The sequence below is a fragment of the Pseudoliparis swirei genome, chromosome 1 (assembly GCF_029220125.1).
Source record: "Pseudoliparis swirei isolate HS2019 ecotype Mariana Trench chromosome 1, NWPU_hadal_v1, whole genome shotgun sequence".
Taxonomy (NCBI): domain Eukaryota; kingdom Metazoa; phylum Chordata; class Actinopteri; order Perciformes; family Liparidae; genus Pseudoliparis; species Pseudoliparis swirei.
Genome location: NC_079388.1, coordinates 7,711,771 through 7,739,736, shown reverse-complemented (window position 1 = coordinate 7,739,736; position 27,966 = coordinate 7,711,771). Strand labels below are relative to the sequence as shown.

General features: G+C 41.9%; 3 protein-coding genes across 4 annotated transcripts; all 3 read left to right on the top strand.

The window, feature by feature from the left end:
* Nucleotides 1-3,115: 3,115 nt before the first annotated feature.
* Nucleotides 3,116-4,450, top strand: mrps21 (mitochondrial ribosomal protein S21). The gene is made up of 2 exons (XM_056416360.1): nt 3,116-3,234; nt 3,953-4,450. Exons 1-2 carry the CDS (start codon nt 3,152-3,154, stop codon nt 4,131-4,133), a joined length of 264 nt encoding a protein of 87 aa, XP_056272335.1. The 5' UTR covers nt 3,116-3,151; the 3' UTR covers nt 4,134-4,450.
* A 3,816-nt stretch (nt 4,451-8,266) lies between these two features.
* ciarta (circadian associated repressor of transcription a) lies at nt 8,267-12,272 on the top strand. Its single transcript, XM_056412472.1, has 6 exons — nt 8,267-8,476; nt 9,661-9,993; nt 10,092-10,167; nt 10,270-10,348; nt 10,483-10,636; nt 11,008-12,272. Exons 2-6 carry the CDS (start codon nt 9,661-9,663, stop codon nt 11,344-11,346), a joined length of 981 nt encoding a protein of 326 aa, XP_056268447.1. The 5' UTR covers nt 8,267-8,476; the 3' UTR covers nt 11,347-12,272.
* Nucleotides 12,273-12,933: 661 nt separating this feature from the next.
* Nucleotides 12,934-26,874, top strand: rprd2a (regulation of nuclear pre-mRNA domain containing 2a). Of its 2 annotated transcripts, XR_008832039.1 has the most exons (11): nt 12,934-13,387; nt 16,995-17,124; nt 17,376-17,527; nt 17,819-17,871; nt 18,016-18,142; nt 18,289-18,464; nt 19,223-19,565; nt 21,200-21,532; nt 21,776-21,940; nt 22,036-25,616; nt 26,451-26,874. XR_008832039.1 is itself a non-coding variant. In XM_056416704.1 (10 exons), exons 1-10 carry the CDS (start codon nt 13,213-13,215, stop codon nt 23,664-23,666), a joined length of 3,285 nt encoding a protein of 1,094 aa, XP_056272679.1. In that variant the 5' UTR covers nt 12,934-13,212; the 3' UTR covers nt 23,667-26,874. The 2 variants fall into 2 exon arrangements, 1 of the variants encoding a protein (XP_056272679.1); XM_056416704.1 differs by having other exon boundaries at nt 22,036-26,874.
* Nucleotides 26,875-27,966: the final 1,092 nt, after the last annotated feature.

The following is a 27,966-nucleotide window of genomic DNA, read 5'->3' as shown; positions in this document are numbered from 1 at the left end:
ATCAGTGCAGCTCGTCTCAAGCATTCCTCCCCGTGGCACCACGGAGCGACGATAGAGTTACAGCCAGAGAAAGAAAATATAAAAAGCACTTTTGAATGCAAATGAGACATACCATCGAGGCTCTCACCGCTGGCTGACCTCCCAACACACAGAGGACAACAGCAGCTCAGGGAGGAGAAGAAGAAAAGGAGAATGGCCCTGATGAAAGGATAACACTGGACGCTGACGTCCATGTTGCTATGACAACGGATGTAGTTTCATCAATCTGTGATTCACATCAATCTCCCGATACACGATGATAAGTGCAGAGATCTGCAGATGTGTGTTTTTATTTCAATGTATTACTTATTATATTAATGTCATACATCTATTCATTAAGGTGAATCAGTTTTTATTTATTTTTTTAACATAGGGCAATACATTTTCATAACATTTTGAAAAGGATTAGAGCTGCAAACTTTGACGTAGTGCAAAAGGTGACAGGATACACAACTAGAACCATGGAGAGGGATCTGGGGGCAAATGAAAGGGATTTTAATAGGAAGCCTATTGGAGGCTTTTGAGATTTGAATGAAGAGAGATGAAGAGAAAACAACATCTAGTTTCGATGAATAAAATATGTTTTGGCTGCATAATAATATATATGTATTAAATCTTTGAACCTGAATTATTTATGTATTACTGAGTTCATTGCTTTAATGGTGCAGCAGGTAAATATGGAGCAAGTTTTGAATTATTGATATATTACTTTACATACTTCTGGGTAGCTTGTGAATGTTGCCCTGGGGACCAATACAGCCTTATTGGTACACTAACATCATATGCTATTTGTTGTATTATATTTTGTTTAGATCAAATGAATCTGTAAAGTAACTGAAGCCGTCAGATAAATGCAGTGCAGTAAAGTACAAATGGGCCTACCTCAAATGTGTACTTCAGTAGGCTTAAAACATCCTGCTTGAGTAATCTACCAGTAAATGTAGTAACTTCCCACCACTGGTAACTGATTTGTAAACATGCCATAAAGATAGCTTAGCTATATTACATATCAGGAAGGTGCTATAAATAGTCAACAATGCTATTGTCTGTTTCTGGCAGCGGCTACTCTGACGATACCAGAGTTAAGTCAAGGTATGTTCCCTCATAGCAGCACACTTTCCCTCGTGAGAAAAACAGGTCAAAAGAAGTTATAAGGAAGTTAATATAATATAGACTCTCCGCAGGAGCAGCCGTCTCATTTTTATTAGATATTTTGTTATTTTCCCCAAATTAGTGCCTTTGCATAATTTCCAGAAAGCACACACATATTAACATCAATGTCATCTTGAACCTGTAGGAACATGCACATGAGCGTCTATGTACAGTACACCATCACGCTACATGGATGCACGGCTCCGCAGCACCAATCCTGCAGTTTGTCTCTTGCCCATGAGCAAGGCTGCGCAAACCACCAGAGTGCAAACCACCAGAGTGCACACGTCTCAACAATAACCTGAGCCGAGCCCCGCGGTGAGGAAGCGGACAGACTCAGGTGTGCATCACAATGAGGATGTTGACCAAGTCGTGGGTGACATGGGGTCTCAGGAATATTTACTTGTCCATTGTCCTAATATTGTGTTGATTAACTACTCCATCCCAACTAAGTCCCATTAAGTGTATACACATTTGAATAAGCAATCAAATGGCTGTGTAACATACACAAATATGTGTTCCCTTGACTTTTGTTTGGGGCGACGTAAATTAAATAAGTTATGGAGAAGTAAATATGAATTTGTGAAAAAGTATTCTTAGTCAGAAAATACATGCTGACGGTAACTTACTTATCGGTGACTAGTATTTGACATTACTCAGGAGCTTATTATCTGTGGGTGGCCGGTAGTCCAGACACACCCCATGGAACAACAGCAGTCCATTACTGGTAACCACTAAAAAATTGCCTCATACAAATAATAAAGTGAGCTATTGTCATTTTAATAAGTACACCTGGCATTTGCCAACTCACATTATACTGGTAAGTTACATTTATGACTTATTATCATCCTGGGGTGACAAGTTTGAAGGTATAATTATAGTTAGTCATCGGGTAACTTCAGTTCATTAATCAAATAAAATCCAGTGTCACATTAGACACTGTTTTCTTTGTTTGTTCCATGAGTCGAGCACCTGGGTTTGTTCTGAAGAAACACCAGGAGCAGAAGAAATGGGATTTGATAACTGAGTTGTTGATTGCACAATAAAGTTTCCTGAAAGGTGTTATTTACCAAATATGTTCTTAAAGGGAAGGGTGGGAGCGACAACCCAAAAGAGCACGGTGTGTTTATGTGTGAGTGTGTGTGTGTGTGTTTTTGTATGTGTGTGTTTCCAGGAGTATTGTACTGTTCTCATAAAGTACAGCAAGATGCTTTTTGCCATTCACAGTGGGCTACTGTGAGAAGATGACAGTATTGTGCAGTATTGTTATTTTCAAGCAGTAATGGAGGCCACATACAACTATACATATCATAGTTTTATACTTCTAGTATCTTGTCTTTTGGATGATATTGCTATATGCTTATTCTGGGTTTGCAAATGCAGCAGCTCTCCTGACCTTACCTGCCAGACTTCATCCAACTCATCTATACCTCATTTAGTGGGTAAGGAATCAGGTTGCAATAATATGCAAGTATTGTAGTAGTAGCCTACATTGACTTAAATGTCACTTTCTTTGATTCTTGTAAAATTCATTAAAACGTAGCTGATATTTATCTCACTCAACTAAACAATTCTCTCTGTCTGCATCAGCTGGTACTGACCTTGCCATGCCTGAATGGTGGCTTGCTGCAGTGTTTACCATCTTATATCTGCAACCAACCATGTCAATGAATAGCATTTATGTTTACGTTTTAAAGAAATATTCGAGGCAAAAGCTTCTTCCAACCATATCATCAACAAATGTATTCCATTATCAAAACACAAATGGAAATGTGGGCTCGATATATCTCTTTGCAACAGAGCTCTGTTGTTAATACCAAAATACAAATAGTAAAAGTAATTCACGACAATAGAGAAAAGCGTCACCTAGCGTTGATTTATGGATTTGTGCTTGTATCCGGAACCTTCTGCAGTTCCGTGTTTCCAACCGGTCGGCATTGAAGTACGCACCGGTCACATCATGTCGAAGCATCTTCGCTTCATCGCGCGGACAATTATGGTCCAGGACGGCAACGTTGATGCGGCCTACAAGACTTTAAACAGGTCAAACTCTTGAGTTTAATATAAACTATATTACAAATGTAGCTGTTTATCACGGAGATGGCAAGCTAATGTTGGCTAAGTTAGCCTTCAGCTCAATGTCACAGAGATGCGCTTGCGCAGTGGAGTCACGGCTTATAGAACCAGGAGCTAAACGCTCACTTTGGTGTTTTGGGGGATTTCGTTAGACAGATAGAGACTTAGAGAGGCAGCTACAATAACGCCAGCTCCACATTAAAAGGTTTCAAGTCTGCGCAACATTTGATCGTATGTAATACTAAATCCGGCAGTTAGATGTGTGTAGACGACCGATCACAGTTGCATAATCTAAACGATAAAGTATTAATACAGAAATCAATGGGCCAAATAGATACTAACAATAATATTAAAACATACTTCAGGGATCTAAACCCTTATTTTCAAGTGGACAATAACATCATTGGATGATTGGTTGTCTTTAAGGGTTAATGGTTAAAGGTGCTTGAGGCACTTTGTTGTTTTCCAGCAGCAGGCTCAGCTGTCACATATGGAGGCATTATACATGCTCTTAAATCCGTAATGAGCTCCCTTAAGAAATGCATGATATTTTTTATTTTCCCTTGCAAGCGGTCTGCCAGTGGCACTTAGTTTCCCCCCTCTTTTTCTTCTATTTACCTGTTGAGTAGAGTGTGTTAAATGCAACAAGTATCAGCTACTCACACGTTTTCTCTACATACTCCAGGGTCCTGACTCAGGATGGAATCATAGAGTCGGTGAAACGCAAGCGCTATTTCGAGAAGCCGTGCCGAGAGCGGCAGCGGAAGAGCTACGAGAACTGCAAGCGGATCTACAACACGGAAATGGCCAGGAAAATAGCCTTCATCTCTCAGACAAACCGGGCGGATCCCTGGCTCGGCTGCTAGTGGTGTGATGGGACAGGATCTTATGGATGGACTTGTTGAGAGCAAAATACAAGAGCCCATTAAGACCAACACAGTGTCACCGTCACATCTGAATGGACTTTGAGCTTTGTTTGAAAAGACAAATCCTTTTTTTAGATGTGGATTTATTGTCAAGTCAACGTTGGACATTTTTTTTCATCCACATAATCTGACGTGAAAAGTGCTCAAACTCGTTCTTGGTTGTCATGTGATGACTAGTGACTCCTAGGTTGATGACATGTTGTGCTCTGAATATTTACCACACAATTGTGTCAATAAAAAAGCTAATAAACATGTAACATTGTCTAAAACGAATAATTTCAAGTTTGTGAACGAGTATTTAATAATAAGACATTTTATTTTTATCAAATTTCATTCTGGGGGAGAAGTTCAACGTGCTTTACAACAAATGGAAGAAACAAGGAAATAGATTAAATCAAACCCATGAAAACATTAAAATACTAAACAATAAAACCAAGCATTAGAAGAATGAAATGTATAAAAAATGAAAACAAAAGAAGAGTGACAGCAGTAAATTATCAAGTATCCAATAATGATTCATGTAGGCCGGTCCCAAACCTCATGTCTTCAATGAAAGAAAGCTGCTTTGTTTACCTTTTTATGTGGGATTTGATATTTACGTCTGGGTTGAATATTATGTTCAACCGGTGAACTCGCTCTCTTCATTTGTGGACTTACTACCGAAATGTCTGTTTTCACACCATTAAATTTACAAACAATTGTGTCACTTGGAACCGAGGAAATATACAGAAAATAATAAGTACATATCAATTAATCGTAATTAAACTTCTGTTCAAACCCACAAATTGATATCTAGTGTAGAATACGGCATACAGGGATATTTTGCCCACATAAACGGTAAATAGCTGGACATGACCTCATTCGCTGGGGGCAATGTGTTCTCGGCTCAGCGTCATCTCACTCATAATTAATTCAAGGTTGCTGCTGAACAGCGTGAAGTTAACGTCGACTGATGGTGTCGACCACCTCCCGCAAACCCTCTTACGCCAGACACATCGGCCATGCACATCTGCCAGACCACGGGGGACTTTATTGTTTGCGCTTGCTTCTCGCTCCTCGTCACACAGGGAGAGTTAAACATTTGCACCAGGCTCACTTGTCTTAGAGGTTACCAGAGGTCATGTTGATGTCCTGTCCTGTGGCTTCAGTCAACGGGTGTCTTTGTAGTGTCTGAAGGAGCAGTGCGATGGATGGCCTGTATTGTTACAAGGAAAGAAAGCCACTGCTGTTTCTGATTCCTTTTTTTTAAAGGGTTAGTTCATCTACTTTTCAAAAAATCTCCGGTAGTTCAAAACAGTCGTGTCTTTCCAGAATAAGCATTCTTGTTAATGTGACTAATCCACATAGGAACTGCTTTTTGATGGAGAGAAAGCCCCATAAAAACATGGCTAGTTACTAAATGTCACTGCGAAACAAGCTGCGTCTTTCTTGACTTGCAAAATTATCCTTTAAATTGACAAACATATGTGTTTGTCTTATTCACGTCATGGGGCTCAATAACTTATTCTCCAAAATAAAGTCCCATGGGGGACTCTGGAAGGAGAGTGGCTGTGTAGACAAGTCCGAAACCAAGATGGCAAACGTACTTCCTTCAGCCTCATCAAAGGCTGTGCAGTTTCATTCCTTCTGTTCTTACCTTTCATAATAAAAGCCCTAGAAATGTACACCGTGTAACTGTTCCCCAGAGGGAACTCAAATTCACTCAGCATTTAAAGGAAAACTCAATACAACTGTTTCCAGTAGCTTTGACTCCACCACAATCCACTGCCAGGCGCTGCTCTTGATCGATAGGAAGCAGGTAGAAGGTCCTTCGGCCTGCATGGATCCATCTAAACCTTTTATTAAATAGATATTTCTGCCGGTTTTGATGGAAAATATTTGTAAAGAGTGATTCACATTTGCGTGTCGATTATTCGCCATAATAAATGTGTAGAGGCCTTAACGAGAGATGTTGCTGTTGATTCTTTTAATGTTATTTTCCCATGACGTGAGCTCGACTGATACATTTTTCTCTGCTTTGCTGTATTGTGCTGGCAGGGACATTTATCTACTCAGATAAAATATGGGGAAATTGTATGGTCACATGCTGTCTGTTAATGTTAGTATCATTTTAAATTCTTCAATTGGAATTTTTCTTTTAGCACACAAAGGTTTTAAGTCTGCGTCACGTAGGTTGTGCCAGTGTGCTGTCATGTGATTGTGAAATGTGCAAATGTTTTTGTTGGCCGCTTCCCAGCATGCACACTCAAACACACTGGCACTTCCTTATCACAGGCTGGGCAAGCCTGTAAACATGTCGCTACTTTAAATATTCAGCAGTTTGCTGCAGTCCCGATACATATCCAACAGCTTTAACTCGTGTACCAGTGTAACATATTGGCTGCTGCTAATTTGGGCACCAACAGTAACCATGGCAGGAAATGTGCCTGACTTGTCTTCTGACTGTGTGAAGAGAAATGTAATGTCTTGATTATTTTTCCACCACTTTAAGGAAATGGGTCGATGTGCCATCTGCTCCAAGACTTTATAATAATTAGCTTTGAGTGCTTTAAATGTCCTTGTCAATAAGATCTGCAGCAATTTAATCAACCAAACTTGCTTTAGTTTTATTCCTGCTACCAAAGCCGTCTGAACAGATGAAGACACGTGCAGGTTGACCTTCTGCAGCTCTGTAATTGCACGGTAGCGCTAGCCTTTCCAGAAATGCTTCAGCTTGGAGAGCCGATGGTTCATGGCCACATCTGATTGTGTGGTCTCTCTATCACCTGCTAATATTTGAAAATGCGTTTTGATCCTGGCAGGATTGGCACAAACAATTTACCACAAAAGGAACATCACTGATCTGCTTATATCCAAGCGTTGTCCAACTTTAATCAAATAATATTGCGCTGAGGGCAGTTCCTCCCTCTTTAATTGACCTATAATTATGTATCATGCTTCACGTGTTTTTCTACCTGGCTGAGAGCCAAACTGAAACTGACTCCTCCACACCCACAAGTGTGGTAACATCTACTTGTTCACATGTTTCGACTCTCCATGTTGTTTGTACCTCCAGCTGTAAGCTAATTATACTAATTAATATCATTATTATCATCAGAAGCACGTGTCTTTTTGGTGGTCATCTAATGAAGCGCTTGCCTGTGCCGGTTACAACATCCCATGTTTGCATTACCTCCTCAGCATATTCCAATCTTATTATCAGTGTAGACTGCGTGGCAAGCGTTCTGTCCTCGGCTCTAATAGGCCTACGATGCCACATCTCATAATCTTGTCTGCCATGTGCATTCACTTCAGGAAGAACGTGGTGCTTCTGCTGCTCAAACAACACAATCAAATCCCATTTGGCTGAAGGTGTATAATCTTCTTTAAAAATGCAGCTATGAATTAATATTTAAAAGCTTTTTTTCTATGCACCTTTTCTTGCTGTTTTTTTTTATAGTCCTATGGAAGAAGGTGGACTATAAGGATGGCCATAGATGACCATGTAGTGGGGCATTACATATGGTAAAATATGATGCTATGTTGTTTTATACTTGTACTTTGTCTTTCACAACAACGCCTACATATCTATCCTGTGTCTTCCTGCAGTAGGTGTCTTCTTTAGAGAAATAGAGGAACACTTTTCATAAAGGTAAAACATACATAGGCCTAATAAAAAAAACACCATCGCAAACATATTGAAAAAAGGAAGGGTCTAGTTAACACATTCTACCAGCCTGATCCGTAGCTGCTTTGTTATTGCCATTAAACGTATCGTATCTATGAACGGAAGCCCAATGTGACCTCATTTGCATACCGACATTGTATGCACATGCTAGCTGCCGCGTGCTTCTCCTCTCGTTCGCCAGCCACACCACCAACACGTGCAGCCGTTAAGCGTGCGATGGGACCTACGCATTTACCAGCCAACTGGCGCTCTGAATGCCGCTGATTGGCCACGTCTCCGAGCCAATGAGGAGCGGATCGAACCTCCCTTCAGCCAATCGCGGCCCAGCACCAAGCCAGCACGTGTCGCGTCGGTTGTACACGGAGGGTACATGTGGAGCAGGCTGAGCGTCTGACAGAGTGAACGAAGCGCGCGACCAGAGAAGGAGCAGGGTGGGACAGCGCGAGCACCGGGTCACAGGCAGAGCCGCTGTTTGGACACGTCTTTCCTCTCAGAGAGCCTCGTTCACGTTATTTATTCACGAATTGAAAGTGTTAACTCCTCTTCCTCCTCGAGCTTTACCGTGTAGTACTTTTTTTTTAACCATTTCCTGTGAATCCAGTTCTGCTCCGACAAGGTAAGAACTCTCAATTTTTCTGTTCATCAAACTCGACTTGTACTATGATATGATAGTAAATGTAACTTCAGTTTATAATTCCAATATTATTTATGGAGTATTTCCTGATTAGTTCAGGATCAAACCGTCGTACTTTGTAAATTATATAAGTTATAGCGTCGATATGGAGAACAAGTTAGGAGTGATCTGCTCTTAGTTACGTTAATAAGAAACGTAACGTCAGCCGTGGTAATTGAACGTGCTTGACACACACGACTTTGAATGCCAAAACCACAACGCAGGTGAAAGGTGTGTTATTGCTGTTGAGGTTAGATGAGGTGATGTACCTACAGTCCACACATCTGTCTTCAGAGGACCAGGTCTCTGCTGGAGCACCGAGCGCGCGTGCACATATTCAAACACACTCACGCGCGCACCTACGCGTGTCTCTCCAGACTGGATGATTTGAATAGAATAGAATATACACTTTTATTTATCCCCAAGGGGAAATTAGTTCTCTGCATTTAACCCATCCCAGTGGGCTGCGGTGAAGCGCCCAGGAAGCAACTGGGGTTCAGCCCTGCGGTTGCAGGACGGCCCTCTTACCCCACTGAGCTAAAGCCGCCCCAGTTGATTTGCTACGTCAAATAGGAGCAGATCCTTTGTGCGCTCCCTCCAATGTGAAACATAATATCCATTATATTGTACTTGCCGATATTTGGTGAATACATTACGCACAGCTCTTGGCAACACGTGCACTTTTTTTATGACTGATAAAAGGATTGTGTTTGGTTTATTTTTTATTCATATCGGGATTGTGATGTGAAAAGATTTATAGACACAATTTACTATGTAATAAGGAATCGATGTAATGTCAGTACTGTGATTTATGTTTGAGAATATACATGTTTGCAATGATCTAGCTTGCCTCCATGATAACTCAGTAATATGATTGTCAATGCCTTTTTTTAATAGGAATATTTAAATTGTGCAATAGCGTATTGACCTTTTGATGTAGCAAGTATCTGATTTGTTCAAATGTTTAACTTGATAGTCACTAGGGGATTGGCATCTCACTTGTGCAACTGAAAGACATCCACCCGATTTAGTGTACGGCAACTCTGCCAGTTGGAATTTGCCCAGTGTCATTGAGTTCTGTTTGGACATCTGGGTGGTGTTTAATTTCTCCCTGTGTTTCCCCACAGATGAATTCATTGGGCAACTCTTCCAAATGGCCATCTTATGACTCGCTGAGCTCCACCTCGAGCCATCTCTTGAGTGAGAGTGAGCAGACGGAGGACGAAGCGGACGTCTTCTCAGAGGGAGAAGGGGACAGTTGCATAAGAAAGAGTCTCGCTGGCGACAACGGAATCACGCTCTTCCCAGCTCTTTCAGACCAGCTGCACTCGAGGTCTAAGGGCAACGGGCCTGAACGCTGCCCTGCCGAAACGAAGCGACCCGACCAGGCCTCTTCTCATGGAGCCGCCGCGCTCGGCTCATCTTCAGCGACACCTGGGGACCGGACCTTCGCGCAGAAAGTGAGCACTCTTAAACTGATTCCTAGGTCTTCATTTCGGCATTGCCGTCAGCCAAATATCAGATCAGTTGTAACTGACTTGTCTTCCTATATTCTCAGTGTGCAGATTTGCGGCGTTTTATCAGTCCTTTGCTGGAACTTCTACATGGACTAAAGACTGGGCGGTTTGACAAAGGTATGTTGGTTGAGCAATATCAAACATGACTATTGTGTTACATTTTCAGTACTTCCTGTATTTAATGTGTTTATTTACCTTGTTGGGTTTTAATTGCTGCAGGTCTATCGAGTTTCCAGCAGAGTGTTGCCATCGACAGATTGCAGAGGATTCTTGGAATTCTACAGAGACCTGAAATGGGGTAAGTCCAACTCAAGTAGCAAACCTAATAATTGTGACAGTATCAGGGGGATATTGTAATGGTCATCCATACCCAGCATTGTTGTTAATGCTTGTCGCCTAACTTCGATTTTTTACATTTATTTTTTCCTGCAGTGAGAAATACCTCCAAAACCTGCTGCAGATAGAGATGATGCTCAAAATATGGTTCCCTCGGGTGGCATATCAGTCCACAGACATACCAAGCCAGACCACCACTCCCAGAGTCCGGCCACACTGGTGCCAAAACCAGCTCCACATGCCAGTGAAGGTGAGCTTCAAATTGGATTTAACCATATGCCAGTACCTTTACAAGTGTACATTGATAAAACCATGGGTCTATTTGTATTTTATTAAAACAATTATCCATGTGAAATATATCAGAATATACAGCAAGGCAAAAGAAGGTACAAGATAAAAACATAAATCTGAAACGAGAGCATGAAAACAATTCTACTGTAAAGATTTGGTGGAACTATATAAAGCATGAATATAGGAGGCATCAAAAAGAATGTTTCATGATTTAAATCTTGGGTTTTACCTTAAATCGGCTCAACTAAAGTTGTAATAAACTGTAGTTTTCAGTTTTAAGGCCTTGGTTTCTTATGGTATTTATTTTTTGGTTTTACTTTTTCGCTTCAGAAAAGAAAGCTGAGCTGTTCAGACCGCGACAACCCCAGCAAAATCCTAACTAAGCACTATGAACATGGGAGCTTCCAGGCTGCAACTCCACTTGCCACATGTCTACCAGGATCACCCAAGAAGCCGAGGGCTTCGGAGGAAGGCGCAGCACGACCAGCTGAGCATGAGTTTACGTACGGCACTGTCACTTTAAGCAGGCCATTATATTCATGTGGCAAGAGAGAAAATGAGAACCGAAAGCCGTCTGAGCTTCCTCTGCCCTGCCCTTGTAAAAGCCTGGCCACACAGGACAGCTCTGTGTCCTCTAGTGACATCATGATTACAACTTACTCAACTTAGCTGTCCTTGCTACCACGTGGAGGTGCCACTGCATGAGTGAAGCCGGAGGGTTGGACTAGATTACATAAGGATAAAGTTTGACGCAGAGCCAGTCTGTGATTACGGCAAGGCATGTAAACCCGAAGAGGCGGAGTAATGCAGTGGCACACTCATTAACCCTTAACTCACCGGTTGTTGTTTTTATTACATCAGAATTATTGATCTACAATACCAAGAACTGTGTATTGTTTGTCTGTAAGAGTCTCACTTTTGTATACATTGACTTTTACAAAGTTAAAATGATGTTGGAAATACTTTTCATGTGTAATGTTTTAAAGCAGTCCGTGCTCTGTTTGGTATTTTTTCATATCATGGCTCGACAGTAAAAAAAACATACATTGTTTATATAAAAGCGAGGCAACACGTAGGACCATATATAGGAAATAATTGGCGGCTCAATTTGTGTTAAATAATTGTTAGGTGCAGGCAGCCCTACTACAGTTACAAAAGAAATGAGCACAGATAGAAATGGCATTTAGCTTAAGTTAAAATAGTATTTAGCCAGCTGATTGATTTGACCTTATAGGGGCGCAAGGGCTGCCACAATGTGCCAAACTAAACCGCTATGCATTATCATATTCTATGCATCACTGTCCCTATGTCTTTATTTATTAGCATGTAACAATCCACATTTTTTCTATGTCAATAAAAACAGATGTAGTTGCACTTATAGTTCAAGAGCAATGCGGTATCAGTAAGTTACTCCATTTTACAGCCAGTGAGTGAACTTGATTTGTATGGAAAGAGTTGAAAATGAACATTTTATAACATAATTTAGTTTTTTAAGTGACTATTTTTATATTTGAGAACAGGCATAATATATTTGATCCCTTGTACATTGGCATGGATTTACCTGGAATGACTCATTAAATATCTGTTTATGGGGATCAGCTTCTTTTTTTTTTCATCGATGGATGAATGCTTTACAGGACCTTGAGACTTATCCAGATTACATTTAGCTTAGAATTTCTCCCCAAAATGCCAGAACACATTTTAAATCAGATATCATTCGTGTTGAATGGTGTTTCATCTCTGGTGGTTTGTCACCACTCAGCCTTACATTTTGTTTGACCTAAAGGTAACCATAAACTTGCCTGAAACTCCATCATCAGTCATTCAAACTGTATGAGGTGGAAAACAACAGTGCACTGTTTTGGATTTGTTGTGCTCTGTTACACATCTTTCATTTCTATAGGAAAGAAATTGAACGATGAGTAAACATCGTATCCCCCAGTTGTACATCTTTAATTTATCTTGTTTTTAATTTCCATTTGTTTTGGGCTATTTCTTGGTTTCTTGTAAATGAGATTGTCATTAATGGTGAGTGATTGATAAACACATATTTTTCTATAATTATTGAATGGTCTGGTTCATGTGGTTTCATATTGTTGTGGTGTTTTTAGCTATTAAAAGTTTCCAAAATGTTTAAATAAAAAATCCCACGCAGCAGGTGGCGCTAGCAAATATCAGCTTCCGTGCCGCTAGGGGGCGCCACAATCATATCGCCTTTGCGGAAGTGTCCCTCGGCACTTTACTAGCACGAGTAAACAGACTTCCAGGATGTCGTAAGGCGCTAAGTTTTAGCCAGACATGCTAGGTTACACAAACGGCTAGATGTGGTACCGAGCCCCGCGGTGGATACGTTAAAGAACCGGGAAGTGATTGGCAACAGCACACCGACTAGTAAACAGGTCGTGAGCCTCCAACATGCCGCTAACCGCGATGATGCCTGCGCTCCGTTAAGCTCGCAAGCTAAGCCGAGCGCGCGCTACCGCTAACTTCAGTTGGCGTTTGTAATGGTAGAGCGCAGCGCGAGCTCCTCCGGTCATGGCAGCGGGAGCGGGGGCCGCGGCGGGCGGCTCTCTGGACTCGACTCTGGAGAAGAAGTTTCGCGGTGTTTCCAACACGATGGATTCCATCCAGGGACTTTCGTCGTGGTGCATCGACAACAAGAAGTACCACAGCCTGATCGTGCGACACTGGATCAAGTGTTTGAGGAAATGTGAGTAACTCGCGTAACTCGCGTCACCGGGCAGCGGACAGTTGCTGATGAGCTCGTTTAGGGGCAATGACGGTAGAATCATGTCACCATGATGTCATATATGTAAATATATATGTATACATGAATATATATGTATCATAAACCTATATATGTCATAAATATATATATATATAAACGTATATATATATGTGTGTATATATGTATATATGTATATATATATATGTGTATATATATGTATATGTGTTTATATATGTATATGTATAATATGTGTATATATATGTGTATGTATATGTATATATATATGTGTATATATATGTATATGTGTTTATATATGTATGTGTATAATATGTATATATATATGTATGTGTGTATATATATGTATGTATATATGTGTGTGTATATATATATATGTGTTTATATATGTATATATATATGTGTATATATATACAGGACTGTCTCAGAAAATTAGAATATAGTGATAAAGTTCTTTATTTTCTGTAATGCAATTAAAAAATATTAATATTAAAAGAATAAAAGGCTTGCAATATTTCAGTTGATTTGTAATGAATCCAGAATGCATGACATTTTTGTTTTTTTAATTGCATTACAGAAAATAAAGAACTTTATCACAATATTCTAATTTTCTGAGACAGTCCTGTATGTGTATGTATGTATATGTGTATATATATGTGTGTATATATATATGTGTATATATAAATATATATTAAATCACACACTCAATATATATATGTATATGTGTCATATATAAATATATACATTAATATATATAAACGTATAAATATACATGTCATATATATTAAATCGCACACACACATATATAACTTAGTTCTCCTGTTTTAGTACAGATCACGTGTTGATACTGAATAGTGACGACACTGTCAGATGCTTCCTGGTCATATTATTGCTGGCTTGTAAACATTGTTGTTCCTCATTTGAAGCCGGTATTAATTCATGTGACGTTATTAGCGTCACATAACCGTTTTGTTAACGTGTTTGTAGCCCTAAAGGTCCCAGGTATCAGTTGCGTTTTGGCAATTTAGTTACTACAACGTGTACTTTATTTGCGCCACTAAAATGCACAATACATGACAGCTGCTGTCTGTCGTGATGTTGCGCTGGACGTGGTGGAAACTTTGAGTCCACAGGGGCCCAGAACGACACCGTGCTGCACGGTCTGCACGGTGTTGTTCTGCTTCTCCTGAGAGTGACTGTCATGTCCATACATCGCTTTATACTGTTCTGACTGACGAAATGGTTGATTTAATGTTTTAAATTAAACTTTTAAAAATGCAATACTCTTCAGTTGACTGTCTGGTGACTTATGAAAGCATCTGTAAGTATGTTTGGGTATTTTATTGTGATGAACTGGTTGGCATTAAAGATAACGAATACCCCAGTTGATATTGAAAATAACCTTGCTTTTGGAAGTTTTCCCTGATTTACAGGATATTAGCAGAGGGAGTGATATAAGTTGCATGTGCAAAGAGATTTATTTCTTTAAATATATTCATATTCACTAAAATCTGAGCAGAATACAAATATGCAGCTTTCCCCAGCGCTGCACCTTGTTTGGCGTTCACGAGCGTCTCTGTTGAGCTGAGGTCTTGAATCACGTCTTTCTCCATCTGTTCGTCTTCGTGTCGCTTCTTACTGTGGGCACGAGACGTCCTGAAGACGCATCAAACAGGTGGTCACTGGTCTTTTCTCGTTGTTTATTGGGTTGAGTTGTGCGTGTTTAAACATTCCCGATGGTATTTAAGACGACTGATGCTGGAGTTGTTAAATTATTCTACAAAATCATTCAGAACATAAGTGATCAAAGTTGACTCCGACATAAGATGAAATGTGGTGATATATTTTGAAGATAAACATGTTGTATGTCGTATGAACATGTCTGCGGTCCCCCTCCTGCAACCAGATAAGAGTCCAAAGCTGCCAGCACAAGTTCGGTTAAAATATCAGAAACAAAACAAAATGAAAGACAAACCAATAAGGAACATAACTGTTGGTTGTGTCCTTAGAGAATACAATATATCCACAATAATCATAATTAGATTAAATAGTCTTTTGGAGATGTCTATGGTGCGTTTTGATTTCCTTTGTGCCATTTGATAGAAAGGCAGCTAATAGTTGCAATAATTATGCTTTTTTTTAAAACTTTTAATCATCGGTTAATATATAGCTGCATGGAATAACAGTCATACAAGGCAATTACATTCAGTTGTTTTTTTAGTTTATTGCAGATGCCATTCTGCGAACCTGAAGAGCTCCCTGTTGTTTCTAAACTGTTTTTGGTGTTAAATAAAATGAAGTAAAACGGGGATTGACCCACTTGAAGTTCTTGTTATGCAGGAAACTATATTTTGGGTTTAGACTGAATTTCGTTTAGTTTTTATTATTCAAGTTGTGCATTTACAGACGCCACTCCAAGAGTGTCACAATAAAACAAAACTCCTGCATGGTGTTGATCAGAATAAAATAACAGACAAACACTCAATAGGGTAATAATATATTTCATTGATGTACAACATGAATATGTGATGTATCGATGTTGTATTAGCCATTTATTTGTGTGTTATTCGCATAAGTATTAAACCGAATCGCATGAAATTTGGTGGGATGATTGGTTATTATCCGGGGACCATTTGATTCGATTTTGGGATTGATCGGGTCAAAGGTCAAGGTCATGAAAAGCTCAACATCTTCTTTTTACCATAGCACGGTCAATTTATATCCAATTGGCATGCAACTAATGCCAAAATGTTCATAATTCAATGCCCAATCTTGTGATATGCGAAGGTATGCGCTCTACTGAGTGCCCATTCTAGTTCTTATATGTAGCCGTCACATCGCCTTTTAATAACTTGACACATGACTGAGATGTTTGCTGTTTCCTGTTTTGTAGTCAAAAAGTTGTTGTTTTTTCTACCACCTGGAGGATTTAAATGACTCAATGGAAACTGTGTTTGCAGGAATTTGCCTTTTTATGTTTATTTATTGGTTGGGAGTTGTTCGTGGTGTTTTTTTGAAGATATAGTGTTTCAAAATTGGGATATTTACTGTTTAAAATTCTTAGTTTGCACCATGATAAAATGTGTTAGTTTTAATCAAGATGGTCATTTTATGAATTGAGTTATATTCAGCATTTCTATGGCTGATTTTTATTCTATAGGACTTTTAAAAGCACTGAAATGATATTTGTTGCATATTTAAAAAAATGGACGAGTACGATTCTCAGTTTTGTTCACACGTTCTTCCATGAAATAATTGCATTTCTGCAGTTGAGTTTGATTCTTTCTGTGAATTAAAGAAACGGTTTAAGTTTAGTTTAGATTTACAGTTTAGCAAATGCTAAGATTTGTTTGCTAAATTAATATGTTTGGCTGCAGGTAATTTATTTGAGTTCTGGTTTTAAGACATTTTACAAAGTAGAGTATTAGTTAATCTTTATAATAGTCTAAATATTCCAGCTCTAGTCATATCTATATATTAGTACACTGTTGAAAGAGCCTCTTTGCTGGTTATTTGGAGTCGGCTCCTTCCTCAGCAGTCCAACTCACCCTGTTGTCTCTCTCTCCTCTCACAGCTAATACCTCACACAGACTCAACCTTTTTTTCGTCGCCAACGATGTCATTCAGAACTGCAAAAGGAAAAATGCCATTGTTTACCGTACGGCGTTCGCCGACATGCTCCCCGAAGCCTTCTTGCTGGTCGGGTAAGTAGTTGGTGGAGATGTGGTTTGATGCTGCGCCGGAGGCTCCTGTCTGAGACCTGATGCGTGATCATCATGTCCAGTCCATCAGGCGCAGGACTGGTGTCTTTGTCTTGTGCCCTAGTCTTTCTCTTCTTCCTGTCAGCCTCATCTCTTGCTTTCCTTTCTCACTTTAGTTTAGTCTAATAAAACAACAACATATAAATCCTCTTGCGCCATTGTTCTTATTCAGTCATTCCTTCTTCTTTCTCCAGCAATGAAGGTGACCCCAAAGTAATTAAATCAGTGGAGAGGATACTGTCCATCTGGGAGGAGCGGGGGGTGTACTCGGGCACGCTCATCACCGAGCTCAGGAGCAGCTTAGTCAAAGACGAGTCTCCTCCCGAGACACCTGGAGAGCAAAAAAGTAAGTCTCTTTGCCTTTTCTTTTCTTTTTCATTTGACATTTTAATTAATACCTCATTACAACACCAATCCTGCAAAGTTTTGATCTGTGTTATAACTTTTTGAAACGCATTAGATCGAGACTTCACATGGTTTTATTAGTCACAGTGTGCTGTCAGCCTATTGGCTCCCATGCATCTATTCATATATAACTCTGTTTTTACCATGTCTGACCTTTTTTATTTAATTATATTGTAACTTACAAAGGTTAGCTGTTTGATGTCATTTTTAATTCAATTCTTCTTTCTTTAAGCTCCAGTTGAGTCTAAAGCAGATCTACACTCCAAGATTGTTGCGGAGTTTGTGGTAAGAAAGACTTTCAAGGTTAAACAAACTAATCCCAAACTGAATTACAGCGGTGTTACGAATAAAGCGAATAAAAGCTGTTATGCTTGTAGCTGCCCCTTTCTTCTCCTTTTAATCTAATATTGTGTCGGTCCCCTGCTTTAGCCCCAAGCGCTAGTCGAGGAACTATCCAAGTACAAAAAGTCTCTGGAGGAGGTGGACATGAGAGAAAAACAGCTGGCGGCGATGAGGATCGACATCTGCAGCTCTGATGCCCTGAAGAGACTCAAAGGTGCTTCCTTCAGTCGATTAGTCTGCAGTCGTATTGCCGGTCCTACTGCAACACGCAGATGTGTCTTGGTTTCAAGACCAGGAGTGTCTCTTTTCTTTCTTGCATTGCCTTAAAACAAATCGTCCTTACATGCCTTGTTATTCTAGATAAGGCCGGAGGAAAGAAATTTTCGAAGGACTTTGAAGAAGGAAGTGCCCAACTACAGGAGTTTGTTAAGTTCTTCGACAAACAAATCGAAACGGGGCCCCCTGTCATGGAGGCGCTCAAGAACGCAGACATCTTCTACGAGATGCAGTACAAGGAGGTCAAGATTGTTGCTAATGTGAGTGTGTGTGTGGTCAAATAGTTGTTGTGTTACTCAACCTGGCACAGCGGTACAATCGTGGATATGTAAGGAAAACAGAATACAGCGTTGGAGGCGGCGCACCGTTCGTTTCTATGACAGCTGCTCAGTAGCATGAAACCCCCCCAACAAGTTAAACTTCAGATTTTCTTCAGATTTGACTGAAACGTCCAGTTTGAGAATTATAATTTTAAATTGGTGGTCAAAGGTCACTGTGAAGTCACAAAACAAGTGTTTGGCCAGAACTCACAAATTTAAATGCTAAGTGTAACAATCTCACGTTTTGGGCAAACAAGCATGTGAACGGCCGCATGCCGGAGGGGTAGAGAGAGAACGTGAGCCATCGAGTGCAGGTAAATATGGATTCTAGAAAACATGCAAACTAAATCATGAAGCACAGAATAGATTTGTTTTAGCTCAATTATTTGGTGGCGCATAATTTCTCTTGAAATGTAAATCTATGTGCTTGTAAAATGAGCCATAATGCTAATGAATTGCTGCAAAAAGCAGTAGTACATTAGATGCACCACGTACGATAGTTTAAACGTATTAACTGTGACATGAGAGGAAGATGGAAAAGATGAATGTTCTGACTTAATATGACAAATAATTGAGTGATCGTTGATTATTTTCTGGGTTGTGAGTGGAACTTGAAGCTGGCTCTAGAAGCTGTTGGTCGGCCGTGTTTTGTTTGTGTTTTACGTTCCGTCGCTGACCCTTGACGACCTCCTCTCAAGGCCTACCAGACGTTCGCCAATCGGGTGTCTCATCTGAAGCGTAAACTGGACACCCTGAAGGCCAACCTGCCAGACCTGGACGAGTCGCCCATCCCCTCGCCCTCTGCAGACGCGCCGTCTCCAACCGGATCGGAGTCCCCTTTTCGTGGTCTGGAATTGGCCCATCCCGATTCCGACCTCGACGGCTGCGCCATGGACGACGAGGCCGAGCCGCCGGCCCCGAGCCCGCTGTCCTCGCCGGGAGGATCCCCCAAACGCACGCCGGCTCTCGGCCAGAACGACAACCGGGAAGTTGAAGACATGGAGCTCTCTGAGGAGGAAATTGAAGGCGGCGGCATTATAGGTGAGGCGTGGGCTGCAGGTAGTTGAGAGGGACACTTCACCCCAAAATCAGTTTCCCCTTCCTAACTGTTGTTTTGGTGTGAGTTGCCTCGTTTTGGAGATATCAAGCGAATAGATGTCTGCCTCCTCTTGAAGATAATGCGTCTCTATGGCACACGGTTTTTGGTGCTCAAAGGGGAAAACAAGCAAAAACATTTGGAAAACGATGTCGCCTTCTAGAAATCATGACCCGATTACTCAATTTCATCCACAGACCTTGTGAGCAAATTCATATCGGCACTATTTTCTTTTTCCACCGCGCAGAAGGAAGCCTGCACCTACTCACGAGAAGCTTGATTTTATATTTTATAGCTGACCAAACCTGCTAAACATAAGGAATGTTTACATCTGGCCTGTAACGAGCCCACGCCTCTCGTCTGCGAGAGAGACTCGTGGTCGAAAGAAAATAGATCCTACGTGAAACTGCTCGCCTCAAGGTGGTGTGTGGATTATCTTCAGTCACCAGGTCGTGATTTCTGGAACGAGACATCGCTGTTGTTCGTGTGTATTTTTGAGCCCCGCGTGCCAAAGTGCTTATTACATTCTAGAGAAGGCCGACGTCTCTCCAGTCGACATCACAGGTAAGAAGAAACATGTTTGGGGGTGTGAGCTGTCCCTTTAGCGACTGACCACACACTGAGGGCTTTTTAAGCTCAATATTTAGACTTGAATGTCTCTGGCAGTGTTATTATGTGCAGAACATGTTTTGAACCAATGAAATGGAGAAGCTCAGCTATAAATAGAGCTGTGAATCACGCAGAAAGCCACAGAACTCTCATCGCAGCCTTCGTATGTCAACAACGTCGATCCAAGTATTTCTTCCAGTGTGTTCCAGCCAATTTGGCTGGCACACTGCTCCCCACCCGCAGAGGCATCTCGTTAAAATCAGATGCGTGTTTACCACAGCAGGCGGCCATGTTTCTGCTATTTTATTGCATTTTATGTCCAGGTCATGTTTCCATTGGCTCCAATGGCTGCTTCACTTTTCATAATGATCTTTGTTAATAATCAACTCTGAACATTTTACTCGTATGTATATGTTCTTAAATGTTGCATTTGTTAAGGATTGTACCATTTATGATGGCGTTGAATGCTCTACTTCTCCTGTTAACATTATAGCACTGAAATTGGACAATTTAGAGAGGAAAAACTAATAATTGATTATTTGAGAAAAGAATCAGCAGATTAATTCATAATGGAAATATTTTTTGCAGCCGTACATTATTTAAACATGACGCATCATATCGTAAAGCCAGTATAAGATTGTTTTTCATAATGACATCAGGATGTTAAGTTTTCTCTTTTAACTTGGTCACCATTTTATTTTTTTTCTAATCAATTTCTTTTTTGATACACGGCTCGTTTATTGCAATTATTTTCTTTTTTTTCACAGAAAGCTCAACTGTTTCATTGGCGGCATATTCCACTCTACTCATTTATTAGCATAAACTTCCTGGTCTCATAAATTATCTGCACTTGTAGAAATACAATGACAAGATTAAATGTGTTTTATTGAGTGGATATCTAATAACATCCAAACGCGCTCTCTCTCTCTCTCTCTCTCTCTCTCTCTCTCTGCTGTATGTTTCTCCTCAGTTGAGGAGCAGAGTGAATGCTGCACCAACCCAAAGGTGTCTTCAAAAACAGAGACATCAGTAGCAACAGAGCAGCTCGCCATACAGGTCACGGCTCCTGTAGCGGCCCCGATAGCGGTTCCTATAGTGGCTCCTATAGCGGCTCCTGCAGCGGCCCGTGTAGTGGCTTCTGTAGCGACTCCTATAGCGGCCCCTGCAGTGGCCCCTGTAGCGGGCCCTGTAGTGGCTCCTGCAGAGGCCCATGTCGTGGGCCCTGCAGCTGCAGTGGAAAGTGTCGACTTGGGTAAAATTGGCTCCATCCTCAACAGTTTGAACTCGGTCATGAAGAACACAGGTGAGCGCTGGTTGTTACTCAAACATCATAATAACTTTGTTCTAACTGGCAAAAGAAAATCCACTGCTAGTATTAATTATGCAATGTGCCACACACAAGAACATCTTTGCGCTGGTGTTTGAGAGGTGTCTCTTGAAGCCTGCAGTGAACTTTGCAAATAAACCTTTAAATATCGGCAGCATCGAACTGAATACGTCTGAATTCCTATTGCTTTTTAAGCGAGTGTCCCTCTTCGACTCCCAGGACCATCAGTTGAAAGTCCTCCTGCGGCGGCCCCGGCTGGTTCCTCGTTGAAGACGACACCTGCTGTCTCTGTGGCCTCTCAGGATGCCAGTTCACTGGTTAACCTCCTCTCGAAGGTGGACGTGAGTCCTACGGACCTCATCGGTGCTCTCTCCGAAGTCCAAGGTGGGAATCAGGAGTCCTCTGTTCAATTGGTAAAACAAAAGACTTTATAGTGTACATTTAAAATACGTTTCTGTATTCTCCATTTCTTCACATAGGCATCACTTCTCTTCTGAAAAGCCCCACTGCAAATGTCCCCTCAGACTCCTCCAGAACAGGCAAGATTCCTCCTTCTCCCTCATCTGCATCAGCAGTGGCCTCTCAGAGCCCGTCTCTCTCCTCTGTTGCACCGGAGCCTTCCTCACACAGCGCCACTGCTCCGCAGAGCACAAGCGCTCAGGCCCCCTCCCAGACTTCCAACCCAGCCTCCGCCCTGGTCCAAGCTCTCCACAGAGAAATGGATTTGACGACGCCAGAACCGTCCCTGTCTTCAAAGAGTTTAGAGTCTAAAATCCACAACTTCCTGCAGGGCAACCCCGCTTTTAATGCATTTGGCATTGGCCTTGCTAAGAACCCTGTGCCGGGAGGCGATAACCTCAGCCCGGTAACCGGGACAGACCCCCAGGGTGGGACGCCGGTGCGGGATGAGGGCGGAGGCACCCCAACTCAAGATGAGATCATGGACACGCATGTGGTGGAAAACCAGTCATCGGTTGGAGAAACTCCTCAACCGGCCCCTGCTGCATACCAGAGCTGCAAGCCCGGCGTGCAGCCCGACGGGGCCCAGAACGGGCAGCTCTACCAGTATGGCAAACCCAATATGTCGGAGCATGGCGTTACCGCACCTGGTGCACATTACCAGCAGCTTTCTGCCCAAGCCGGAGGGCCGATGCCGGGAGAAGGAGCCCCAGGCAGCGCCAGCAGCTCACAGACAATGGAAGACTTTCAAAGGGTGAGTGAAAGTGGTTGGTATGGTGACGCTAACCCGGAGGGGAACTCTCTGCAGCCCAGAGGCTACAATGTGACGGCGCCCGGGGAGGCTGGAGAAAACCACAGGTCAGAACTTCATCCACACAAAGCGGATCACTTTCAGGATCCTCAAGAGTTTCCCCCGCAGCAGGGTGCCATCACGTCCCCTGATTTCTTCAGAAGCAACCTCCCTCCTGTCCCCAAGTTCCCTCCCCCTCCTCGAGTCTTTGACGGGCCTCCTCCCGCGGCCGGCAGTATGATGATGCCGCAGCAGCCGCAGCCGCAGCCGGGGCTGAGCGCAGGCCGAGGCAAAGGGCCCGGGACCCGAGGCAAAGGGGTCGTCGGTGGGAATGTGGTCCACGACCATAAACACGCATCCATATTCCATCCCGACGATTCGCTGTATGATGCTCAGCGGCCTCGCCCTGAGGACTTCCCTCCTCACCCAGACGAGCTGCGTCACCGTGACGGCCTTTTCTTTCCAGACGAAGGTTACCACCACCCGGAGGATCCGTATTACGGACCAGGCCACCCGCCGCACCACTTCCCCAGAGGTCGAGGGCGCCTCACTCCCCCTCGCTCCCCCTCAGAGGACCCTTACTACAACCCCGACTACCAGCGGCACAGCCCCCCTCCTCCGCAATACGCTCCGAGGAGACCGCCGCCTCATTTTGAAATTCATCATCCCGGTCTACGGCCTCCACATCGGCCTCCCCTCCCGGCACACCACCCGCACCCCAGAGGGCCCCCGCGACCACCATTCCCTCGGTTCCACGGCCCCAATCCAAGGTTGAGAGACAAACGTCCAGGGCCAAGAGGAGGCGGACCCCCCGGACCAATGTTCCCCCCGAAAAGACCCTTCCTTCCCCCGCGGTACTGAGTGGACATGTAGCTTTGAGCTCTTCAAATCACTGTGGACGCCATGAGGGCTGGGCCAGGGCTTTTAAGACTGTTCCGTAACTTGCTAGGCACTCAGTGTTGAAGCCGTGGAATCAAAGGGCAGACACCGAGGTGGCATCTGGAGACAAAGCGGCACTGAAGCAGAATCCATTCAGCCGCTACCGGACGAAAGCGGCGAAAGGCCAAGAATAAAGGGTGTCGAGGAGAACAAGAGACAACCCCAGGAGATGCAAACAAAAATCGTAGGCTCTGAGAGGGCTGCTGAGCTGAAGAGTGAAGACCGAAGGTTAAAGAAATAAGAGGTGGATATATATATAGATATATATATAATTCACTTTTTGTGTTTGCCCCAGTGGGAAGCGTTGCATTATCCGTGTCATTTTGAGCGCGAGCCCGGTAAAGGTCAGTGTGTGTGTGTGCATGTGCTCAAGTGTCAGTTAGGTAGTCACGGAAGTTGAAGCCGCGCTCGTTATTTTTGGCGAAGAGAGTAACAGACGAATGTCGCCGTGCAATGTTTCCGCTGTCGTTTCGTTTTTTTTCTTCTTCCAGTGAGCAGTTTTGACTGCTTCTCTTCACGGCAGCAGCTTATTGGTCAAACATCAATTTAAATCCGATCACTTTGGGTATGAAAAGCTGAGCGTACGTGATATGAATTATGTTTCTTCTACAATACTCGTTAGCGTATTCAGGGTAACGATATTACGTCGTCCCAACTCCCAATGTTCTATATTTGTGAAGCTGTCTCAGCGTGAGATCCCCGCGGCGATATTTTTACGTCTCGTTAAGTTCCTCGAAGGAGAGCGGCACACGTCGACTCGGAGGGAGGGAGGGGGGGGGGGGGAAGGAAAGGAAGAGGGGAAGAGAGGGAGGTGTGAGTTATTTTTTTTCTGCCTCCAACACACCGACGACAGACAAAGTGCATTTTTGGAGGGGATGATGAAGATACTCGTCTTCGGTTTCGTTTTACTTGTACTGACTAATAAAAATCTGAGTTTGAAAAACTGTGTTGTCTTTGACCTCCCCCTTTATCCCTCGTCACCATCTACACAGCATGTGAGCGTCCTCATGCTTTCTGTGGCTATTTGAAGTCATTATTCACTATTTTTATACCAAATTTGTCAAATCATCGGGAAAATCTTCCTTTTGGGTATAAAATATGTTGCTGTTACCGTGCAACATAGAGTTTAAAGTATCACTATAGAATAGAAACAGGCCCACTTTACAGTAATTAACTATTTAAATGGAAACTCTAGTTAAATACAATGGATTATGTTTTAATAAAGACACTGAAAAGAAAAGTTATAACATGTTCACAGGTCACATAAAGAAAAATAGCCAATCCTCCATTTCTGTAGTCCATGTTTTGAACCTGAGCCTCAGGCTGGTGGAGGATGACGTCGCTGTGTGTTGTTGTTGTTTATCAGTTGGTTTGTGTTTGTTTGGTCGATGGCTTCCTCAGACTTCACGTCAACTGAGGTCTTTCTACGTCATTTATTTAGATATAGAAGACAAACCAAATCTCTTATTGCAATCTTAGTATTGTCTTCACTTTGTTCTCCATTGCTCGTGCCATGTAACGATTGTACGGGTTTTAATTTGGCCTCGATGTATTTTCAGTCCTTTATGTATTTTTCAGATGTTCCAATGATTTCATTGTTGAAACATTCATCCTGTGTGTCTTCTTTTTTTAAACTTTATCTATAACAGGCGTCAAAGCTTCACCGTCCGCCCTCACTGAACACAGCCGAGGCTCGTTGCTCCCTTTGGGGAAACAGATGTTTGTTTCCCTCGTGGCACCAGGAGGCTTTTCTCCAAAGGGGAATGTCAGCAGCTCTCTCGTCCAGCCCGACTCCACACGGGGATTCAGTGGAGAACAAACTCCCGAGACAACGTGATTACCAGGAAGATTGATCGGGCCATTACCAAACAAGTATTACAGTTCTGCTTGATTTAATTAATTTGCGCACAAAGAACCAAGCGTTAATTAGATGTTTGGACTTGAACAGCCGAGTGCCTTGTTGCATATTAATCATCTTCTAAATTATTTTCTAATTGTATGCTCTAAAAAATAAATAGAGTTCATGATTTCTTTTTCGAGGCTTTAAATTAATTGAAACATCACGTCAATCCAATTACACGAGGTTATAATGTTATACCCCCAAACTTGTAATTATTATCTGGATTTGGTCAGTGAAGAAACACAGAACAAATAGCCTTGAACGCCACGCAGGAATTAAAGTTTCTCGTTCACTCTCCGGCTCTGATTGCTTTCATAAGGCTCCAACTGATTCATGACTTCGGCCTTAATTAAGAAGAATCATTACAGCGTTTGTTCGGTGGAATTAGAATCGATTTTAAACAGACTTTGCACAAAAACGTAGTTTGGTGAAACGATTCGATAGAAACGTGAAACTAAAAGTTAATTCCAACACGTTTCAGTGTATTCGTAATAAAGTCGTGTGTCATTAGCTCCTGTGTTGTTAGGAGTCAGACCGACGCGACATGCGAGGCCATAAACAGCCTCGGGTTGCATCAGGAGGCTTTCTGAGACGGGGAGAAGCCTCCGCAACAAATAATATACATGACTGAGATTGTTTATGTCATTGTGTGAAAAAACACACAGATGTGCCTGATGATTCACATTTGTTGTGTGTATCCTGAGTTATAAATAACCTGCTCCCTCTTCCCTTGAATTCTAACCTATTTCCTGTTGCATCCCCTCCTTCCTCCCCTCCTTCCTCCTTCCTCCTGTCGTTGTCCTCAGGGATCCAGAGCCTCACTTTGATGTGACTGATGTGATGGGAACCTTGTCCACATGAGGAGGAGGAGGAGGAGGAGGAGGAGGAGGAGGAGCAGGGTGGGGGTTGATGCTATGGCTCTCCCAGTGAGGCTCTTCGGGGGCCTGACGGGCCCTCCAGGTGGATCTTCTGAGGGCCACCAGCATGGACATCAAAACCATTTGTACTCGCAGTTAGTCAAATGTTGAACTTGTTTCTTCCCGTCTCTGTTTGTGTGTAGAGAGAGAGAGAGAGAGAGAGAGGTATTATCAGATCATAACAAATATATATTTTCACTCATAATGACCTCAAGATGCTTTCAACAAACTATCCATACATCTCTAATGTGTACAAGAGGTTCATTAAACGCATGTTGTTGTCAAATAAAGAATTCATATCAAATGTTTAAAAGGTGTGTTTATTTATATATGTCTCACAGCGAGGCACGATGTTCTGCATCAGTCACAACTGATCCTCTCCGCAGCCTCTCATGAAGCTCAGAACACCTGATATGCTCTTGTTTAAAGATACAGGTTGGACATATTTGTTGGTGTTTAGAAAAATGTTTTGAGGACTCAAATAAAGACTGGAAGAGATAGAACTGCCCAACCAGCCATAAGTCTTACAATTAGCCTCAACCAGTTACAACAGTAAAATGCTATTTGCATATTAATCCACCAGTAATACTTATGCAACAATGTCCTTATAGAGTGTATGTATATAATATATATATATATGTATATGTATATAATATATATGTATATATATTTTATATATATGTATAATATATATATATATATTATATAATATATGTATATTATATATATGTATATAATATATATGTATATATATATTATATATATGTATAATATATATATATTATATGTATATATGTATATATATATTATATATATTATATATATGTATATAATATATATATGTATATAATATATATATTATATATAATATATTAATATATATGTATAATATATATATATATATATATATTATATATGGTAATAACACTGGCCGTTCTGCTGTATTACTTTTGATACTTAAAGGCAATTTGCTGAAACACTTCATTACTTCTCCTCAAATTGTGATTGTGGGGCTTTAACTTGTTTTGGGATTATTCTTTTGTGTTGCACTGTTGTGTGTACTTCTACTGAAGTAAAGATCTGTGTGCTGTGTCGTTTTAATCCCCCAGAAACCCATTTAGGTTGCCAGATATCTTTGGCAACGGCGTAAACTTTCTGAAAGCAATAAACACGACCACCGAGCTTGTCGCCAGATGTCGTTGTTGACTCTTTAAAAATAAAACGACATCTATTGTGAAAGTGACACGAATCTGTTCCGTCTGACGTTCATTTAAATCGGGTTAAAGTCCGATGAACCGCGCGGGAGGCTTATATTGGGGTTGGAGGCCGCGAGGCGGATAGGATTTAGTGACTGCTGGCAGATGGCGGTCTTAACATCGGAGACAAGCCGCAGGAGACAAGCTGA

Bases quoted from the DNA above. Each gene is read 5' to 3' on its own strand.
- mrps21 (XM_056416360.1), top strand. From the start codon at position 3,152: ATGTCGAAGCATCTTCGCTTCATCGCGCGGACAATTATGGTCCAGGAC. The intron at 3,235-3,952 runs GTCAAACTCTTG...TACATACTCCAG, and splicing joins GCCTACAAGACTTTAAACAG to GGTCCTGACTCAGGATGGAA.
- ciarta (XM_056412472.1), top strand. From the start codon at position 9,661: ATGAATTCATTGGGCAACTCTTCCAAATGGCCATCTTATGACTCGCTG. The intron at 9,994-10,091 runs GTGAGCACTCTT...CTATATTCTCAG, and splicing joins ACCGGACCTTCGCGCAGAAA to TGTGCAGATTTGCGGCGTTT. The intron at 10,349-10,482 runs GTAAGTCCAACT...TTTTTCCTGCAG, and splicing joins CTACAGAGACCTGAAATGGG to TGAGAAATACCTCCAAAACC.
- rprd2a (XM_056416704.1), top strand. From the start codon at position 13,213: ATGGCAGCGGGAGCGGGGGCCGCGGCGGGCGGCTCTCTGGACTCGACT. The intron at 18,143-18,288 runs GTGCTTCCTTCA...TTGTTATTCTAG, and splicing joins TGCCCTGAAGAGACTCAAAG to ATAAGGCCGGAGGAAAGAAA. The intron at 21,941-22,035 runs GTGGGAATCAGG...TTCTTCACATAG, and splicing joins TGCTCTCTCCGAAGTCCAAG to GCATCACTTCTCTTCTGAAA.